The 22745-nt window shown below is 38.9% G+C and overlaps 1 protein-coding gene across 3 annotated transcripts in view; it reads left to right on the top strand.

The window, feature by feature from the left end:
- LOC126470538 (ATP-dependent 6-phosphofructokinase) overlaps positions 1-17078 on the top strand; it is a 79531-nt gene extending 62453 nt beyond the window's left edge. For 2 of the 3 annotated variants that reach the window (XR_007586233.1, XR_007586232.1), the window contains 9 exons: positions 2858-3004; positions 6101-6259; positions 6335-6487; positions 10761-10860; positions 11128-11254; positions 11339-11436; positions 14056-14278; positions 14368-14618; positions 14783-17078. Coding sequence is in view for 1 of the 3 variants with exons in the window: in XM_050098475.1 (XP_049954432.1) it covers positions 2858-3004; positions 6101-6259; positions 6335-6487; positions 10761-10860; positions 11128-11254; positions 11339-11436; positions 14056-14278; positions 14368-14512 (1152 nt within the window). In the remaining 2 variants the exon portion in view is untranslated. The remainder of the gene's footprint in view (positions 1-2857; positions 3005-6100; positions 6260-6334; positions 6488-10760; positions 10861-11127; positions 11255-11338; positions 11437-14055; positions 14279-14367; positions 14619-14782) is intronic. The other variant, XM_050098475.1, reaches the window with a different exon arrangement.
- The last annotated feature ends 5667 nt before the right edge of the window (positions 17079-22745 follow it).

Genomic DNA, 22745 nt, shown 5'->3' with positions numbered 1-22745 from the left:
AAAAGATTGATTGAAAAAGGAGAGGAGTGGGAAAAGATGGATGGGTGCATTGCCAGAGGGTGGGAGATGAGAATGGGGAGGAGGTGGTGATAGGACAGATGGGGGTGGATACTGTTGGGTGGAGGGTGTGGGGACAGTATATTATCTTAGGTTGAGGCCAGGATAATCACAGGATGACTCCCATCTGCACATTTCAGAAAAACTGGTTCTGTAGGTAAGGATCCAGATGGCTTGGGTAGTGAAGCAGCCATTGAAATCAAGCATGTTAAGTTCAGCTGCATGTTGTGCCACAGGGTGGTCTACTTTGCTCTTGGCCACAGTTAGGCATGGCTGTTTCATCCTGGTGGACTGCTGGTTGGTAGCCACTCAATATAAAAAGCTGTGCAATGATTGGAGCAGAGCTGCTAATGACATAGCTGCTTTCGCAGGTGTCCTGGCCCCTGATAGGGTGAGATAAACCTGTGACAGAACTTGAATAGGAAGTGTTCTAGCTGTGTCAGCTACAGACCTGTTTGCAGACTATGTCTGTGGGATGGTGCCTGTCTGTAAAGGTGTTGATGAGATCCTCTGCATACTGAGCAAGAGTTACTGCAGATAATGCTGTTCCCGGGTGGCCAAGTTGTATGTTAGGGATTTTTTGGTGTAAAAGTGTTGACAACTATCAAAATGCAGGCACTGTTGGCAGTCGGTTGGTTTAACGTCGGCAGAAGTGTGGATGGAGTCATAAGAAAAGGTGTGGTCAACGTCTAGGATGTTGGCACAGTGGGTTGAGGAGGACCAGGTAGCCACTGCAGTACGTTACAACTGTGGTGGACTTTTGTCTGCAGGTAGGATGATTAGGTCAGGATTTGGTTTTTGGTTGTGTATGACTGTTCTTTCCTGTGCTGAAAGGTTGGTGTTCTGAGGAAGGGACCTGGGGAAGGATGGTGAGGCTAAGTTGGAGGTAAGGAATTCCTGGAAGGTGACCAGTCGCTGGTGAGGTGGGAGGGGGAGGATCACTGTCGGATAGTGGTACAAATTGGGAGAGGTACGGTTCATTGTTGGAATTAGTGGCTTTGGTTGGAGGGATTGGCAGCAAAGAAGTGTTTCCATTGCAAGTCCAACATGGTTTAATTTGGGTGTAGGGCTAAAAGTGAGGGCTTCGGGTACGACTGCAGAGCTGTAGGTTTTTGGTGCAAAGGTTAACAACAGTGTTATGGGAATGTTTCGGCTCTGGATTTGGTGAAGTGTTGGTAGGGGTTCTGGGGGATATGCCAAGTTTAAAAGATCAGATAGGCATGGATTAGGTGCTATGAGGGATTGACAGGGAGGAACACTGTGGATAGGACAGGCTGGAAAATGGTGCCCCAAGGTGGCAGTAGGGTGTTAGCAGGTTTGATAACTTTGAAGGTGAAGTCTGGAGTGTTCCTCCAGGTACTGGAGAGCATGGGATTCAGTTTCAAAGGTATGACATATGAAGCAGGGATTGCACAGTAGCGTATCTTGCAGGGGGAGGAGAGGTGGTCTGGGATGACTGAGCCACAGAGATGTGTTTTTGCAGTACCAGGTTTGTTAAGGCCAGGCACTGGCAGAATCTAAAAAGATTAAGGTCATTGTGAAAGGAGGGGTGGGACCCAGAGAAAGGAATTTTTATGGTTAGGTTGTTTTGGTTGGGGGAGGGGGGGGGGGTCCATGGCTTAGGCAGCTTTTAAGAAATTGGATGTGGGACTGGGTTTTAGCCAGGGAAACTGAACTGATGCAGAAAGATGGAGCAGGGGTCCATTGTGGCAGACCAACCAGCTGTCAACCAGCATGAACGGCCACCATACAACTGTGTCTAAGAGCAAAGTATACCACCCTGTGGCTCAACATGCAGCTGAATGTAACATGCTTGATTTCAATGGCTGCTTCACTACCCAAGCCATCTGGATCCTCCGCTCTACGACCATCTTTTCTGAACTGTGCAGATAGAAGTTATCCTTAAGACACATCCTCCGCTCCCGTAATTTTCCTGGCCTCAACCTACGGTAATAACTGTCCCCCACACCCTGCACCCAACAGTTTCCAACCCCTCTGTCCTACACCCTCCTCAACATTCTTGTCTCCCATCCTCTTTTTTTTGCCACCCGTTGCCAATGCACCCATCCATCTTTTCTCGCTCCTCTCCTTTGTTGCTCCACGTTCCCCATCTCCCTGCCCCACAACCTCCTGATGCCTGACGTGCACTTGTTTTCATTCTAGTCCCCACATAAAACACCAGACAGCGCTCCCCTCTTTCCCCACATGCACACTGCCATCCGTTCTCCTTCCCCTCCAGATTGCTGCTTCCATCACATGATTGTTGCACTCTGCCCCGAGTTTCCGGAGTTGGCAGTCATTGTCGTGAGATGCACTTGCTTGTGAGAATGAATGGTGTGTGTTACTCTTTTCCCGTTGAAGGCTTTGGCCAAAAGCTTATGTGTGTCTTTTGATTTTACCTGTCTGCAACTTAGTATGTTATCTGTACAGTAAGTAGCAATCTATCTTTTCCTACATTGTTGATATTCCTACCCCGAGTTCCCATTTTTTGACAAGTGAAAGTATCTGTTACATGGGTTTGTGTGAAAGATCCTGTGTAAAATGATGAACATTCACAGTTCATTGTTTATTGGTTTGGCTGATATGGGAGCCATGCCACTTTTTTCAAACATAATGTTTACTTTTCATACGAGTATCTTGATATCTGATGTAGGCACTGTTGAAAGTGGGATAATCATTTTGACATCATTTGCAGAAAGGCTTCCTTCGTTGTAAGATTAATATGTGTTTTAAGTTTCAAGCCAAGAGGCAAAAACAGACTTTTCAACAAATTATTCATTAATTATGGACTTTGTTGCAGGAATCCTTCACTTTGGCAGTTATGCACATTGGAGCACCAGCTTGTGGAATGAATGCTGCTGTGAGATCATTTGTCAGAAATTGCCTTTACCGCGGTGTGACAGTTCTTGGAATTCATGATGGTATTGAAGGTCTAGTGGCTGGTAATGTAAGTACCACATTTAAAACCGTTCAAAGTTACTTATACTGTGTTTCATTGTATTTTTTTTTTAGAAGTTAAACTGATTCACTATAGTTTAACTCATTAAGACTTAGATTTCTCAGCTGGGTCTTCAGTTTTGTTGTGAGCTTAAGTATTTTAGCACTTAACACTAAATCAGCAGCGAATTGTTAAATAGAAACTGTAGGTAAATCAGAATCTTTTTTTATCCAATTTTTAATTTTTTGTTTACTGTATCCAATGAGACAAGGTAAATCTACAGAGGACGTCAAAAATTAAAAGTATGGCTGTGTGTAAGAAACCATTTCAGGATTCTGTTCATGTGACACAGGAAACTTAAATTGACATGATGAGGCAGTAGCTTGATCTTTGCTCTCTATCCCAAAGATTTGCAACATAATGGGAAACTTAATTACAAAATTAAACTAACATTTGTATTTTTAGCTAGTTAGGTAGTGTTTTTGCAGTAAAACCTCTCTCATTTCCAGTATTGATAATCTACATACTGCCTACAAAGTATATTCTAGTTCACTTGCCATTGCCATGATTTCTCAACTTAAAAATCTGTCATGTGTTTTCTGAATTAAATTCAAACACACAGATGGGCTTGCTGACAACTTAACTGCTTAACAAAATATGCAGACTGAAAGAAAAACACATCACCAAAACCCACTGCATAGAAATATTCTCACATTAATTAAGATAGTTTTGCTGTTAAAACCTGCAGGTAAAAACGGAAAGAGTACAAGACCCTGTTTCCAATCATCTGTGGTTTACTGAGGCTTCAGGAATACTGAATGTGTCTTAAACAAAGTTTTGTATGGATCTACAAGATAACTGTTGCAGTTATAAAGGTACCATGTAGCATATTTTGAGTGACATATTCACATAGTTACAATCTTTTTAAAAGTCTATGTCTTGTAAATTTTTTTGTTTAATTAGATCGGTAGCATCAATAAAGGTTCTCACCATAGAAGACTTTGTTTGGTGTTGCTATTTTTACTGTGCTGGAAGAAAAGTTTTATATCACACTAATTCTAACACAGTAAAATGCTGTTTTTATGATTTCTCATTTTTGTCAATCTCGACAGAAGTACTAATCTCTCAATACAATGCTTTCCCATCATTAATGATTCCATGATGCAAAATTTCCTGTATTTTAAGTTTTCTTTGGTGTTACCACAATCTTTAACAATGATTTTCATACTGATTTCTGCAAAAAGTGCATTGCATTCCTGCACAGTCATACTTGGAATAAATCAGGAAATGCAGAATACATGCAAAGTTATTTATAATAGAACATAGTATTAGTGTAGTAAGCAATTCATTGTCAATGTATTGGACCATGGCCACCTGTATTATAGGTTTGCAGGTTCAGAAGGGTGGGAAAGTATGCTTATTGATAATCACAATCTGACAGTAATGACTCCAGTGGCAACCTCCCTCCTGCTAATTGTGTTGTAAGAAAAGCTTTAATATAATTTCTCAGTAGTTTATACAAATAAACACCATTTGTGAAGATGGCTGTCTCTGTAATGGTCTTTTACGAATCATTGTTAGTTCCACATGAAATACACTAATCCGGACTAGGTGCACAGTCTTTGGTTGGTATGACCTGATGTCAGATGTAAACATTCCTCCTCAAGATGCTCCATAACGTGACTACAATTTCCACCATCTTTATCATCCTGGATGTCCCTGAACCAAGTGACTTCCATGTTAGCAACAAGCTTTAGATTTCGTGCCTGTTGTTCTCTGTTTATGAAGACTGCCAACTTTAGTGTTTTAATAATAAGTCTCAGACTAGAGCATAAATATCTTTGTAATGTTGTTTCGTGAAAGACTTTTGCTTCTGTATAATGGAAGGAAACATTCCACGTGGGAAAAATTATATATAAAAACAAAGATGAGGTGACTTACCGAACAAAAGCGCTGGCAGGTCGATAGACACACAAACAAACACAAACATACACACAAAATTCAAGCTTTCGCAACAAACTGTTGCCTCATCAGGAAAGAGGGAAGGAGAGGGGAAGACGAAAGGAAGTGGGTTTTAAAGGAGAGGGTAAGGAGTCATTCCAATCCCGGGAGCGGAAAGACTTACCTTAGGGGGAAAAAAGGACAGGTATACACTCGCACACACGCACATATCCATCCACACATACAGACACAAGCAGGCTTGTGTCTGTATGTGTGGATGGATATGTGCGTGTGTGCGAGTGTATACCTGTCCTTTTTTCCCCCTAAGGTAAGTCTTTCCGCTCCCGGGATTGGAATGACTCCTTACCCTCTCCTTTAAAACCCACTTCCTTTCGTCTTCCCCTCTCCTTCCCTCTTTCCTGATGAGGCAACAGTTTGTTGCGAAAGCTTGAATTTTGTGTGTATGTTTGTGTTTGTTTGTGTGTCTATCGACCTGCCAGCGCTTTTGTTCGGTAAGTCACCTCATCTTTGTTTTTATATATAACTTTTGCTTCTGTGTTTTATTTACCCCATTGGACATGATCGGAACGAAGAGGGAAACTAATGTGCGCATTTGTGTGTGTTAGCACTCAGCCACTGCATTTGTGATTATCATGAAGGCTGAGTGTTTCCTTCTTTGCTCCACTCATGTCCAATGGTGTAAATAGAAAACGGAAAGGAAAGGCTTTCATGAAATCACATGGAAAAGTTATTTGTTTTCTAATGTGAGCCTTATTATTGATAATAATTATAGAATTATGCTAAATAAAACTCGTAAGACAATATTCATGAAAACACAAAAATTGGCTATCTTCTTAAACAGAGAACAGTAGGCACAAAATATACGGCTTATTGTGTTTCCTATGCTTCCCTACATTTTATGCTTTCCTGCGTTTTATGCTTCTTTTGCATCAGTTTTACTGTAACTATTATTCATTATCATATGACATTTGTCATGATTTTCTTCTGGTAACCAAGCTATGTTGCTGTTTTAAAGCAATGATGTGCTTTAAGATCTATTTTCTATTTTTAGCAGTATGTTTAAGTAATCTGTATCATTATTCGTATCAATGTTTTGATATTTCATTGTTATGTCACATATCTACTACTCAACTGATGTTACAGATTAGTAAAATGGCATGGTCAGATGTGACTGGTTGGGTTTCTTTGGGTGGTGCCATGCTGGGGACAAAACGTACTCTGCCTGGAAATAGAATAAAGCAAATTGCAGCTCGCTTCAAGGAATTCAACATCCAAGGCCTTCTCATTATTGGCGGTTTTGAGGTAATAATTGATAGATTAAAACTTGAAATTGCGAGTAGTCACAATCTATTTTCTTCTTATTCTTTTCTCCCGTAGGCTTACCAAGGTGCGCTGCAACTTGTAGAGAGCAGGCCAACACAACCAGAGTTCTGCATACCAATTGCTGTTATTCCTTCAACAATAAGTAATAATGTTCCAGGCACAGAATTTTCCTTGGGTTGTGATACAGCACTTAATGAAATTACAGAGGTATTTACCGTTATTGTGTTATTTGGTGCCTATTTTTGTTATTGCATCAGGTTGATTTATCACACCAACACAGATAATTTTTATCATTATTTGTGTGTCATTTGCATGTTCAACAGCCTTCCATAATTATCTGTAGCATGAAGCAGTTGTCATCACTATATTACTTGGCAAGACCAATTGGTTACCCGGCCGTAATGGGAACTGACATGGTAACATGACTAGGTACACTCGCTTTCCAGTTCAGTGTCGCGTGCATTGTCACCTCATAGTGTATGCACAAATGGAAAACCAGTTCTAAGCAAAGAAAGGAAGGCAGAAAGGTGGAAGGAGTATATAGAGGATCTATACAAGGGCGATGTACTTGAGGGCAATACTACGGAAATGGAAGAGGACGTAATGAAGATGAAATGGGAGATATGGTACTGCGTGAACAGTTTGACAGAGCACTGAAAGACCTAAGTCAAAACAAGGCCCCAGGAGTAGACAACATTCTATTAGAACTACTTATAGCCTTGGGAGAGCCAGTCCTGACAAAACTCTACCATCTGGTAAGCAAGATGTATGAGACAGGCGAAATACCCTCAGACTTCAAGAAGAATACAATAATTCCAATCCCAAAGAAAGCAGGTGTTGACAGATGTAAAAATTACCGAACTATCAGTTTAATAAGTCACAGCTGCAAAATATTAACGCAAATTCTTTACAGACGAATGGAAAAACTGGTAGAAGCCGACCTCGGGGCAGATCAGTTTGGATTCTGTAGAAATATTGGAACACGTGAGGCAGTACTGACTTTACAACTTATCTTAGAAGAAAGATTAAGGAAAGGCAAACATATGTTTCTAGCATTTGTAGACTTAAAGAAAGCTTTTGACAATGTTTACTGGAATACTCTCTTTCAAATTATAAAGGTGGCAGGGGTAAAATACAGGGAGCGAAAGGCTATTTACATTTTGTAGAGAAACCAGATGGCAGTTATAAGAGTCGAGGGGCATGAAAGGGAAGCAGTGGTTGGGAAGGGAGTGAGACAGGGTTGTAGCCTCTCACCGATGCTATTCAACCTGTATATTGAGCAAGCAGTAAAGGAAACAAAAGACAAATTCGGAGTAGGTATTACAATCCATGGAGAAGAAATAAAAACTTTGAGGTTTGCCGATGACATTGTAATTCTGTCAGAGACAGCAAAGGACCTGCAAGAGCAGCTGAACGGAATGGACAGTATCTTGGAAGGAGGGTATAAGATGAGTATCAACAAAAGAAAAATGGGGATAATGGAATGTAGTCAAATTAAATCAGGTGATGCTGACAGAATTAGATCAGGAAATGACACACTTAAAGTAGTAGACGAGTTCTGCTATTTGGGGAGCAAAATAATTGATGATAGTCGAAGTAGAGAGGATATAAAATGGCAGTGGAAAGGGAAGCGTTTCTGAAGAAGAGAAATTTCTTAACATCAAGTATAGATTTAAGTGTCAGGAAGTCTTTTCTGAAAGAATTTGTATGGAGCGTGACCATGTATGGAAGTGAAACATGGATGATAAATAGTTTAGACAAGAAGAGAATAGAAGATTTTGAAATGTGGTGCTACAGAAGAATGCTGATTAGACGGGTAGATCACGTAACTATTGAGGAGATGCTGAATAGAATTGGGGAGAAGAGGAATTACTGACACAACTTGACTAGAAGAAGGGATCAACTGATAGGACATGTTCTGAGGCATCAAGGGATCATCAATTTAGTATTGGAGGGAAGTGCAGAGGGTAAAAATTGTAGAGGGAAACCAAGGCATGAATACACTAAACAGATTCAGGAGGATGTAGGCTGCAGTAGTTAATCGGAGATGAAGCAGCTTGCACAGGATAGAGTAGCATGGAGAGCTGCATCAAACCAGTCTGGACTGAAGACCACAATAACAACAACAACAACAGTCCAAGTGCGATAAGTGACTGCAGAAAATGCTTTCACGGAAATCCACTGCAGCTTACTGTTAACATCATTTGTTTTACTGGCAATGAGAATGAGAGAGAAGCTTTGTGGCAGAGTAAAACTGTGTGACGGACCAAGACTCAAACTCTGGACCTTTGCTTTTTGCAGGCAAATGGTCTACCAACTGACCTATCTAAGTGCAATTCACAACCCATCCTCACAGTTTTATTTCCACCAGAGCTTCATCTTCTACCTTGGGTAGCTCAGTCGATAGAGCACTTGCCCGCGAAAGGGAAAGGTCACGATTTCAAGTCCCAGTCTAACACACAGTTTGATATCAGTGCACACTCTGCTGCATAGTGAAAATTTTATTCTGAGAATGAGGATTTTGTAGGACTGCCAACAGAGAAGACAAGGGAATGTCCAGACAGATGTTGACAAGCAAAAGTTTAGTAACTGAGTGGTGCACAGATTACAGAAGGTGGGGTGGTTGAGTTGAGTAAGATTCAGATATCTGTTTGAGGGCAGAATAAGTAAAAAGCACACAATAAATATTTCAATGATGATGTAGATAACTGTGTTATTAGACAGCAATTTCTCCAATAGTATGGACGACACAAGAAAATACCATCCTCACAAAAACACCACAAGTTTTGTCACACAGAACTGAAGTTCCAGGCTAGCAAATAACTCCAAGGAAAACTATTCCGTGTATGGGATTTGATTTGAAAAGGTGCCAGAATCAATGAGTCATTATATGCAGAAGAGAGAATATACTTGCAAAAAGAGAACTCTACATCAAATTTTTTTGTGAAAAAATGAAGCATCAGAATTAAAGTGGACAGTGATTTATTTAAACAAACTGATTCTTACATGTTACACTGTAAATATGTTGCATAGTCGTAGTATACGAAGAGTATTGTCAAACAAAGCCAGAAAATGTTTTGTTGTTATGAATGCTGAGTTTCATTTCTCCTCTATGAAGATAACATGAAAACTGTGCACTACCATGTAGAACTGGACAGAAGAAACTTTAGAATATGTAGAGAAAAAGAAGCTGAACTTTTGGCATTAATTAAATCACCCTTCTTCTCTTTATGCCAGTGACAGAATTTTGCAAGAAAATGGTTCCCTTCCTGCTGACACCATGTTATCAAGATCTAAATCCCATAGTACTGGCCCGTAATCTGGCAAAGAATAAGATCTGTAGTCATTGTCAAGCACCTCACTCTCTAACTGGAAAAAAAAATAACAGCTGATGCTTTTACTGCTAATAAATTAATGTCATGAGTCACCTAACCTTGTGCAAGCCTTTCAATGTAGCGCTACTCTGGCAACTTGTGTATTCATTGTACTGCTTCTTAGATGACCTCACAAGGCTTGAGTGGACCAATGTCCGCACGTTTCCACAAGAGAAAAAGTTACAGGAGTCAACAGGAATCAATCCCAGGACCTCAGCATTACTAGCCAAAAATGCTAATTGGCCAAGTGGTCAGTTTCCTTTTGCAGCTGTAATATTAGCTTGTAATACTATGACATCAGAAGATTGAAAGACCATGTATCACATAAAAAGTGTGTGATGATTATTGGATATGAGGTACTTTGATTGAAAGTATAATAAAATCAGTCAGCATTGATTCGAACAAAGTATCAGTATTATCACTAGCAAACAAAATGTCAGATGATGAATCAGTAGACACATCTGTGGAAAATATAGACGTCACCAGTATGGTAGTTCTAGGTGTACTGTCAGCAAAGCATCATGAGCAGCTAATGTGAGAGATAGTGTACATTCTGTTTCTGTTTCTTTTCTAAGCAGGAACTTTCTTCAGTGGCTCGTAAAGACTTGTAGTGTGTGACAGCACTCCATTTGTAAGACTGCTGGAGTGCACGCTATTGCTGCCTCCCCTCCCTGCTTCTCAGCGGCAAATGTGACACTGTTGCCATGGTAGCAAGGTAACCAGTGTGGTTTGCAGAGTAATGATGTTAAGTCCACAGCTTGTGGTCGTGCGGTAGCGTTCTCGCTTCCTGCGCTCTGGTTCCCGGGTTCGATTCCCGGCGGGGTCAGGGATTTTCTCTGCCTCGTGATGACTGGGTGTTGTGTGATGTCCTTAGGTTAGTTAGGTTTAAGTAGGGGACTGATGACCATAGATGTTAAGTCCCATAGTGCTCAGAGCCATTTGAACCATTTGAATGACGTTATGCTTGACATTCAATTTGTCTTTAACTCACTTCTTGCTTCTTTGGAAATATTTACAGTCTTCAATCCCATTAGTGTTATTCATGAGTATATATTATAAACTGTTCTTTCTATTAATATGTAAAAGGAATCTTTATTTTTTATTAGATTTGTGACAGAATCCGGCAGTCTGCCCAGGGCACAAAGAGAAGAGTGTTTGTCATAGAAACTATGGGAGGCTACTGTGGATACCTCGCTACACTAGCAGGTAAAGCCCCATAAAAAAAGTTTCCTAGCAAAATAATATTTTGAGGCTGCTGTCATGACAATGTGAGACACGTAACAGACCATGCTAGTATTTTTAATATTTTAAAAACTGTAAACTGATAGGTGCAATGAGCACTGACAGTATAGTTCCAGATCAGTAGCGCTCAAAACCTCTGTTCAGTTTAAGAGGATATGCTTGGAAATATTTCTTATTTTCAACCACAAATAACAGTATACTACACAGATTATTTTCTACTATGTATTCAAGCTCTTGCTGGAGGCGCTGATGCGGCATACATATTCGAAGAGAAATTTTCGATAAAAGATCTACAGCAAGATGTGTACCACATGGCATCCAAAATGGCTGAAGGTGTCCAGAGAGGCCTTATTCTTAGGTACAGTAAATATTTTGTCATTATTTTGCCTTTGTTTAATCTTTAATGACGCGACTGATGACTTCCATTGTGGTTCTTTTTCAGAAATGAAAAATGCAATGAAAACTACACAACAGATTTCATTTATCGTTTGTACTCTGAAGAAGGAAAGGGGCTTTTTAGTGCTCGAATGAATGTATTAGGTAAGATTTAAGTATCTTTTAATATTATTTTTCTGTTTGTTTATTAAAACGCATTATAACAGATAGCCTTTCGGATGTGGTAGAGATATTAAATTATTGTCAGTCTTAAAACGAATTGATCTACATAACTAACGTCTGTGGACAGTAGAGAAAGTATATTGCTCTCCTCACCTCATCTCTGCCTGAGTTGTAAATGTTAGGACTATATGGGAATACACTTTGCTGTGTGAAATAAATCGTTACTCCATCATTGCTCTTCTTCAACACTTATGTTTGTGAAAATTCTGGAAAAAGTACTGTTAACATCAAAATCCTTTTGATGCTACAGGGGTGCTCTCTGTATTCCGTGCTGAGCACGGCTTTATTGCCACTGCACTGCTCGCCAAATGCTGCTACTTGTACTGAGAAGTGGCGTTCCATCTGCTATAAAATACTTACCATGTGATACAATGAAAAAAAAATGATTTCTGCACATCTGACATTCTGGTCTTTGCTCAATAAAGGACCAAATTTCTTTCCGTTGTTCGTCATAGTGAATGTGCTGAATCAAATTTAAGTAAAACATTGCACGAAATTTTGAAGATTTTACAGAGGTAAAAATGCATTGTATAATCTTTACATATGGTTGAATGTAGCTCATACATTGTTGTGTGTATGAAACGTAGAAAAGATATCAAATTTTATTTAAAATTGAGAGAAGAACGATATCTCATTTCATTATTAAGTTATTTGTTTTTATACCCAGAAATTTTATTTAAAATTGACAGCAGAACAATGTTTCATTTCATTCTTTAGTTATTTGTTTTTATATCCAGTGGATGGCCGCATGCAACATGCCCATTTCCGTCCAGCGCATTGGGAATTGTAGTCATAACAACCATAATGTTTCATAAATGGTTCAGGATATCTATATGAAGTTTTTACAAATGATAGCATGCAAAGAGGCTAGTCTGTTGTATGATAAATACTTGAAACTTTTTTATTCACCAAGATATGGAAGTAACTCATCCACAGCAGTGAGAAGTCAACAGAAGAAATGTGCAAACACGTCAGTAGTGCTTAAAGGAAAACACAGGGGCCACATTTAAGTCCTCAATACCTTGAGAGCATGACAAGTTAACTCATCCACAGCAAAGGGTTAATAACAAGTGTGTGTGTTGGGGGGGGGGGGGGGGGAGGAGGGGGGATTAAACAAGTCATTGATGTGTGTAAGGCAACATGAAGCGTTACATTGCTGTTTGTAAAAGGTTTTGTTCAACAGTAAACAGCCACATTAAACATTCAGATGTAAATGTTTGGTCTCTTACTATGAGATCCCACCATCAATGGGAAGGCCATTGGAAATAGCCCAGAATATATGCTGCCACATCTTCTACCACAGTGCTTAAAATACTAAAATAAATCAAAGTTTCAGCTGAGTCAAAGTAGCTTTCCATGGAGGAAGTATTTTTAAATTGGTTGTGCAGCAGTGAAGGCATCGAACTTCCATTTGGGAGAATGAGGTTCAAACCTGTTGTCCCATCCATATTTAGGTTTTTCTGTTATTTCCTTAATCACTCATGAGAAATACCGGGGGGAAAGGGGGGGGGTCCTTTAAAAAGATGCAGCCGGTTTCTCAGTTTCTTTATTCATCCTTACCCATTCTACAATTGAGCCTTTTCTCTTATAACTTCACTGTTGACAGGCTGGTAAAGCCTGATCTTTCACTACTCCTGTTTTAATAAAACATTGTTTCAGTATTGCTCCCATGTGCACCAGGCTCCTGAGAAACACAAAACTGCATATTATCAAGTGTGGGTAGGTTAAAACATTATATAAGAATATACAGCCTACAGTTGTAGGATAACTTTATCGTTTACCTAGGTTTCAACATTAGTAATAACGTCTTCTTCAGAACATAAAATATTATTTAAATGTTTGCCTAAAACAAGCCATGTCCTAAGTCAACTATATAAAACGTGATGCATAACCATAAGGTTTTGTCATTTCTATTAAACAAGCTGTAGCAAATTCACTTTAAGCCAGTTGTATGAGCCTTGTCGTCTACGTTCTGAAGAAGACGTTATGACTAACGTTGAAACCTAGGTAAATGATAAAGTTAACCTGCAACTGTAGGCTGTATATTCTTACATAAACACTATCAGTTGCTGTCGCTGCATAAAAATGTTAAAAATTAAAACATTATAGCTCTTTAGGATTAGAAATTGGTTTGGGAAATCCACTTCTTGACAGTATGCATACAATTTTTTGGCTAAGACGAATACGAATAAATTGTGGAGGAATGTTACAAAAATGGTAAGCTAAAATATTTCTCAATTCTATTGTTCACTTGTGGATCCAAGTTTATAAGAGACAATGGCTAAACATATTGGTTAGTTTATCATTACTCTTTATGGAAATTTATTTTGGAAACTTCAGCTGTATTGTGTGAAATGCTGTAAACAAAGACCATTCAGTCTTACCGTTACGTAAACACACTGGATCTCGTATTTTAAGTATTGAATAATAGAATTTTACTATTGGATATGGATATTCTTTGTGGTGATGATTTAATTCATTCAGACACATTTCTTCCAACATTAATGGACTTGTTTAATACATTACCTATTGAAATTATAGGTCACATGCAACAAGGAGGATATCCAACACCATTCGACCGTAATATGGGGACAAAGATGGGAGCAAAAACGGTTGAATGGATGTTCCAGAAACTAAAAGAATCTTCCAAAGGTGATGGCACTGTATATACTGCAACACCAGATTCTGCTACACTGCTTGGAGTATTGAGAAGACAGTATACATTCAGTCCACTGGAAGAACTAAAGAAAGGCACAAATTTTGAGTAAGTAGATTTACTCACGTATGCCAGTAAAATTATCAAGTAGCTCTGTATTCCTATATAACTGTACTTTTTTTTTTCTTCTTTTGTAGTTACCGTATACCAAAGAATCAGTGGTGGCTAAAATTACGTCCTCTGTTAAGAATTTTGTCAAAACATGAGAGTGCATATGAAGAAGAAGGCTTGTACATGACCATAGAACAAGCAGAAGAAGATGACAAAACAGTAGCAAAATAAGACAGACGGTAATTCTTGAAGCTCTTATCACCAAACAAGTAGTCTATATACCTTTACCGTTTTTCTCCCTTTGATTATGTTCAACGAGAACAAAGGTCTCTTTTATGTAAGTTAATATGTTTTTTTTTTTGTTTTTGTTTTTTACAATGTTTGCCCTCTTTGCTTCTGTTATACTGCCGTTGTGTGTTGTAAGGAATGTTAGAAACTAGGCTTTGACAAAGTGTGCAGTTGCTAACTGGAGAACTAATAACTGTGTTCTTTCGTTTTCAGTTTCTAGAACCACAAAAATTGTGTTACAGACGAAACAATGTGATTGAAACATATTTTGGGGGAATACACTTTTTATGTTAAGAGTTTCTAATGTAGAATGATCTGGGATGGTAACCAGTATGTGCAAAGACATACTTTTTTTTTCTTTTATTTGTCCTGCTGCTTTCTTGTATTTTTAGCAATTGTTTTGTTTCTGGTACATTGATTTCACATAGATCTGTAATTATAATTGCCTTTTGTAACTTACAAAAAAACCTAATATAGAAGGCTTGTTCATCTATAGCACAAGTATACTACACAATGTGAAAGATAATACTGTGTTTTTTTCTTGCCAAACGGTTAAGTTGAGTGCTATTTTAGAAGTTACAAGTTCTTATATTGTGTTGATATTGTAATTAATTTCTCCAGTGTCGTTGTATACTAAAAAACCAAAAATGTAGCCTTTATAGAGTCCTTTATATCTAAAATTGTTATTTTAATCTTGAAAAGAATTTTATGGTGAAGGTGTGGTGTTGTATAGACAATTATTTTTTTAAAGTACTTGTGTTATCCTCTGGTAGGAATGCACTACTCTCAGTTGTTGACTGTTATTTATTTTATATATTGTTGATTACTTATTTATACTCTTTTAACTGATGTAGTGAATGCATTCCACTATACTTCTCCCCACTTTTCCTTTTTTTGTTTCTACTTCACATAACTGTCAAAAATACTGTTCATAGTGTGGGAAAATGGCAGTGTTAATTTTCTGAAGCTTGCACACGCAATGTAAATTATCTTTTGTCGTATTAATTTTATAACTTCAATATTTCTTCAGATGCCTTCGAGATGCTGCATTTTCATTCAGATAAGCATTTTTAACACCTCACTCATGATTACATTTTTCATTGTCCTACACCAAAATTTGTATGACTCAATATTAGAGCATCTGAGACACACTTTGATACAGATAGTTAAAGATTAGTGTACATGCTGTATGCTGTGTAACATCTTTTTATTTAGGTTATATAATTTGCAATGGCTTTGACATAAGCTGCAGTAATTTTTCAGAAATGCAAATTCTGTGATTTAAATCTATTGCATGTTAGCTTTCAGTTATGATTTAAATCTATTACATTTTAGTTTTCAGTTACTAAAGATAATGCCAAACATTTTATTTAATGACTGTCATGTTTTTCTTTTTTCTTTGTGTGGATTCAGTATTTATCCGTGTTTATTCATGAGTGTTTCATTGCGATACTCAGCATCCTGTGTAACACACATTAAAATTGCCAAGCTGCGAGAGAGACATGCTAATGAATGTGGACTGCAGCCGTAGTTATAATTTTGATGATTGCCTACTCTTAATTATCAGTTGTTACAGACAGTATGGGAAAAAAGAGGGTGAAAAAGAAAGAAGATTTTTTCATATTAAGCAACAGTATTACCTGTATTAGATTGTATTGTCTTAAATGTGATAATAACTTATTTATCAATGTCACCACTGAGAAGATTACTTTTTAATCTCGAAACTGAGCAGTGCTCTGAAACTGTGCTGTGTTATGAACATAAATTGTCCATAATAGACAAATAAATAATGCCAAAACAAATGTAAGGGCTATGTTCCTCAAACTCATTAACTCAAGTTGAAATTTACAGATGTATCTTTCATGTGTGTGTTCATGTTATAGACTGTTACTCATGTGCCTTGGTTAAAGTATTTTTATGACTGTAATATTTATTTTAATAATTTTTACTGTAAATATTTATTTGAAGAGTAGAAAATGTGGACCCCCAAGTTATGGTCTTTTGGAAAAATTAGTGCAAAAGCTGCAGAACATAAACAAAGCATTGGTGTAAAATCTAGGAAAGAATATGATATGTAAATGAGAATATATTGTTACTTACCAGATAGCAGGGATGTTGACCAGTGGAAATCAGTGTATAAAAGAAGAAATTGCTTAACTTCTGTCCAGTCATCCCCCCTCCCCTCCCTCTCATGCGCGTGTTTGGTGTCATGCCCACTGTAAGTTCCACGTGCCTCTATGCGTGTTTTCCATGTGGTGAGTGGCAATCTATCCTTATTGGCATATCACAGAACATTATATAACAAATGTATTCATTATATTTGTTTCTTTTAAAAGCTGTATCCAAATACTTGCTGCCTGAACAATATGTGTTGCTTGAAACAAGCTCTAACTGTAAAATATACTGATACACAATTCTGAGTCTGCATTTTTTTTATTTTTTTTATTTTGCAGTTATATTGCATCTTGTAGCGTTAAAACAAAATAAAAGACTTTTGGATATACGATCATTTGTGTTTTTTTTTTTATACTTTCAAAAAATGACAGCCCATTTCATCTTGTAAGAATCCAAGCAGCTCATTAATTGTGACCAGAAGTTGGTGTAATGCTAGGAATCACCGTTACATAAATTGGAAATTTAGTTTCTGCTTGTGAATGTGAGCAGTTCAGCACACTTCTGTGTCTTCTCATCATTGAGAACTTGGTTTTGTACACTAAAATTGTAGCTGCTATCTCAGTTGAAGTTTTTTTGCATATTCTAATTTCTACTGTCTCCCTAATAACAGAATGGTATTTTGTGAATGATGCATGGGCCCTCAGAAGCCTAGTAATGGAAATTTGCTTGTTAACTTCCTCACCCAAGTGAAAATGAGCCTCATTGCTCTTGATGATTATCATATTTTTATTGCCTTCAACTAGCACTTGCATTTGAATGGCAATGTCTTCTCATTGTTTATAATCTGTTCCCTTCCGCTGCTGAACAATACACTTGAAGTATGGATGAAATGTTAAATCTTTCTTCAAACGGCTGGGAGTGATACCACGGCATCCGAGTTGGAATGAGCACAGAGAAGCTGCTGCAATGCTGTGCCAGATTCAGCATTCCGGACATATTCGAATGTGCGGTGCTCTACTGTCCACTGTGCCATTGCTACTGAAATGCCATCTGATAGCAAGAGCACTGCGGAAGAATCCTCCAGTACATCCACGAGAGAGGCATCTAGCTAGCCATTTCAAAAATGTCCAGTTCTTGTCCGTTATCAAGTTCTTAGGCGAGGAATCCAAAGGTTGGAGACGACAAAATAGCTGGGTATCCACATGGGCAAGTCGTTAATGTTCACACCTGATACAGTATAACAGAAGAAGACAAGTTAAAAAATGCTCAGGGCACTCCTACAATTATTTACCAGCAAAGATCTTAACCCAAAGACCAAAATCCAACTTTATAAATCAACAGTCCAGCTATCAATCCTAAAGGGATGCCCAGCATGGGAAACCACCTGCAAAATTGATGTTTAATCCGTACCAACACTGCAGAATCACTGCCTGAGATGGCCACTTGGAGCTTCAGTGTGTGCTAGAATGGTGGATACCTGTGATGAATGTCAAGAGAAATATAAAAGGAAGATAGTGAACCACATCTCTTCAGTATTCAGTAAGACGGACTTCCACAATATTGTCAACCAGCTTTGTCCCATTACAACTATCACCCCGCAGCCGTGGCACAGTTGCAAAGTTCCTTGGTCAATAACTGCAAGAACCATAGCAGGCATTAATAAAGACTGACTACAACCTCAGGGAATATGAAGCAAACTGAAATGGATGATCAACTCTGAAAGGACGATTATGAAAGAAACAGTAGACTGGAGGACATTAAGACCCAAATAAAAATATTTCACGTAACAGAGGATCTAAGGAGCCACTAGTCTGCCCAATTTTCCTATGAAAGTTTTGACAGTATAGAATGCTAAGATTTTACCATGAAACCTCACACATAACAAGAATAAACCTTCAAAGAATGTCAGTCTTTGGCCAACACAACACACCTGCCAAAAAATAAAAAAGGGGCAGCTGTGACATTCTCAGAAAGTATTCTGCTCAATTTTCCACACCAATATATCCTCGAAACTGCTGGAGAGCAACTTGTCATTGAGAGATTTCAGAACTCCGCAAGAAAATTCTAACCTTGCACCAGAATATCATCTTATACACTCATTTCCCATCTTGGGAGACAAAATGATCCCACCTACCCCTGGAAGTGGCCATTTGCCCTTCTAGATTGAGTAGTATGGCCTACTTGATGAAAGAAGACAATGTTTTTGGTTTTGTTGTTGCAGTCCTCAATCCAAAGACTTATTTGGTGCAGCTCTCCGTACTACTCTATCCCTGTGTAATTGTCTTCACCTGTGAATAACTGCTGCAACCTACATCCTTTTGAGCCTGCTTACGATGTTCCTCCTTGGCCTCCCTCTACAATTTTTACTCCCCACACTTCCCTTAAATACTAATTTGTCAGCATCTGTTTTCTTTGGAATTGGAATTATGACATTTTTATTAAATTCTGAGGGTATTTTGCCTGTCTTATATATTTCACACACTGGATGGAATAGTTTCGTCATGGCTGGCTCTCCCAAGGCTGTAGGTGGTTCTGATGGAATGTCATCTACTCCAGGGGCCCTGTTTCAACTTAGGTCTTTCAGAGCCCTGTCAACATCATCTTATAGTATCATATCTCCCACATCATCTTCATCTATATTGCATTCCCTATCTGTAACATTATCTTCAAGTTAATTTCCATTATGTAGTCCCTCTATGTACTTCTTCCACTTTTCAGCTTTTCCTTAATTGCGTTGTAGGTTTTCCATCTGAGCTGTTGTTATTCATACAGTCGCTTCTTTTCTCCAAAGACCTCTTTAATTTTCCTATAGGTGGTACCTATTTTTACTTTTTGAAAAGAATGCTTTCACCTATAGGAAAATTAAAGAGATCTTTGGAAGTAATAGGGGATCAACAGATCTCATTTTCTCCCTCCATCAGTTAATGGAGAAGTTTTGGGAAAAAGGAAAGGAATTGATAGTAGTATTCGTGGATTTGGAAACAGCATATGACAGTGTACCAGTGTACAAGTAGGAGGTGGAAGATCAAAATGGTGTAAGACAAAGAGAGGTGTTCAGCAAGGCAGTTCGCTCTCCTCTTTACTCTTGATTACACTTATGGACACGATTATGAAAGAAATCAAGAATGAAGAAAATGAAGATGTCAACACATTTGTTTTTGCTGATGACATCACCATTTGGGGAGAGACGGAAATGGAGGTTCAGAGGAGACTAGATTACTGGAACATAAAATTAAAAACAACTCAAGTTAACTGTGAGTAGGAACAAGACAGTGGCAATGAAGATGAGCAGGACACCCACACCTTGTCACACGTACTGGAGGGGGAGAATGTTGAAGGTGTGAAAAGCTTCAATTGTCTGGGTAGCATTATAACATGTGATGGAAGTTCCAACCTAGAAGTCTTAAAACAGAATAACAAAAGGATCTAGTTTCTTTCACCAAGTACGAAGTCCCTCAAAGAGCCAAACAGACCACATATAAAACTTATCTCCTGCCAATCATGGTGTATAGTCTAGAGGTCTGTGTCGTAAATAATAGAGAAGACAGTTAAATACAAGCATGTGAAATGAAGTTCCTTAGGTCAGCTCTAGTAAAAACTAGGAGAGAGAGAGAGAGAGAGTCAGAAATGATTATGAAAGGCGAGACCTGCAGGGGGTGATATTGACTACTGAGAAGAGGATGAGTGCTTTGAGATTGAAGTGACTCGGTCATGCGAAGCGAATGCACCTGTCTCAAACTCCACGCCAGTATTTGGAGCTGGAGGTACAAGGAAGACCAATTGGGCGGCCTAGAAAGAGATGGACGGACCAGGTTAAGGAAGATCTCAAGAGGAGAGGAGTAACATGGGATGTAGTGGAGAGGGAAAAGCTATACCAGGACAGAAACCAATGGAGGCATATTGTTCACAAAGTTCCTGCCTGACTTTCTGGAAGGAAATCCTGATGATGGTACCTATCTTTCCTCTAGTGATATATGCTTATGTATACTTACATTTGTCCTCTAACCAGTCCTTCTTAGCCATTTTGCACTTTGTTAGTCTCATGTTTGAAACACTTGTTTTCCATCTCCCCTGCTTCATTTGCTGCATTTTTATATTTTCTCAGTTCATCATTTATATTTGATACCTCCAGTTATATCCAAGGATTTCTACAAGGCCTTGTATTTTTACGTATTTGATGCTCAGCTGCTTTCACTATTTCATCTCGCAGTCATCCATTCATCTTGTATTGCATTCCTTTCATCTGTTTATGTCAATTGTTACCTAATGCTCCCTCTGAAACTCTCAACTTCTAGTTCTTTCAACTTATCTAGATCCCATCTCTTTAATTTCCAACCTTTACACAATTACTTCAGTTTTAATCTACAGGTCATAACCAATAAATTGTGGACAGAGTTCACCTTTGCCCCTATAAATGTCTTACAGTTTAAAAATCTGGCTGCTTCGTCTCTGACTCAGCTTCACATAGTCAATCTGACACCTTCCAATGTATTCAGATCTCTTCCACATATACAACCTTCCTTCATGATTTTTAAACCAAATGTTAGTGATGATTAAATTATGTTTTGTGCAAAATTCTATCTGGCTGCTTCCTCTTTCACTCCTTTTTCCCAGTCCATGTTTACCTACTATTTTTCCTTCTCTTACTTTTCCTAACATCAAATTCCATTCTCTTGTCACAATTAAATTTTTATTACCCGTAACTGTCCAAATAATTTCTTTTATATCATCATACATCCTTTTTCCGCCCCGGATAGCTGAATGGTCGACTTGACAGATTGTCAGTCCTCTGGGCCCGAGTTCGATTCCCAGCTGGGTCGGGGAATTTTCTCCGCCCAGGGACTGGGTGTTGTGCTGTCATCATCATCATCATCATCATCATCCTCATCCTCATCGACTGCAGGTCGCCGAAGTGGTGTCAAATTGAAAGACCGGCACTCGGCGAGTGGCCTGCCTGATGTGTTGCCCTAGCCATACGATTAAATTAAACAAAATACATTGTTTCAAACTCTTCTTCATCTTCTAGCTAGTTGCCATATAAATTTACCTACTGTGGGTGTTGGCTTCGTCTCTACTTATATGTTAATGCATCCACTATGCTGCTCATAGCAGCTTACCTGCATTCCTATTTTCTTACTCATTATTAGACCTACTCCAGCATCACCCCTATTTGAATTTGTATTTATAACCCTGGCCTCACCTGAGCATAAGTCCTGATCTTTCTAACACCAAACTTTACTAATTCCTATTAAGTCTTAACTTCAACCTGTCCATTTCCATTTTCAAATTTTCTGACCCACATTCCATCCCATAGAATGCCAGTTTTGCTGCTCCTGATGGCAACATCCTTCCGAGAGGTTCCTGCCCAGATATCCGAGTGGGGGATTGTTTGGTCTCCAGAATATTTTACCCAAAAGGATACCATCATCATTTAACCATACAGTAGAGCTGCATGCCTTCAGAAAAAATACGGCTGTAGTTTTCCCTTGCTTTTAGCCATTCACAGTGCCAGCCAAACAAGGCCATGTCAGATTAAAACTGTGTGCCGGACCAAGACTCGAACTCGGGACCTTTGCCTTTCGCGGGCAAGTGCTCTACCAGCTGAGCTACCCAAGCAAGACTCATGCCCTGTCTTCACAGCTTTACTTCTGCCAGTACCTCGTCTCCTACCTTCCAAATTTTACAGAAGCTCTCCCGCGAACCTTGCAGAACTAGCACTCCTGAAAGAAAGGATATTGCAGAGACATGGCTTAGACACAGCCTGGGGGATGTTTCCCAAATGAGATTTTCAGGCTGCAGCGGAGTGTGCGCTGATGTGAAACTTCCTGGCAGATTAAAACTGAGTGCCGGACCGAGACGAGGTACTGGCAGAAGTAAAGCTGTGAGGAAGGGGCATGAGTCGTGCTTGGCTAGCTCAGTTGGTAGAGCACTTGCCCGCGAACGGCAAAGGTCCCGAGTTCGAGTCTCAGTCCGGCACACAGTTTTAATCTGCCAGGAAGTTTCATATCAGCGCACACTCCGCTGCAGAGTGAAAATGTCAGTCTGAAGGCCATGTCGCTTG

This window comes from Schistocerca serialis, chromosome 1, assembly GCF_023864345.2.
Source record: "Schistocerca serialis cubense isolate TAMUIC-IGC-003099 chromosome 1, iqSchSeri2.2, whole genome shotgun sequence".
NCBI lineage: Eukaryota > Metazoa > Arthropoda > Insecta > Orthoptera > Acrididae > Schistocerca > Schistocerca serialis.
This window is presented reverse-complemented; position numbering and strand designations above follow the sequence as displayed.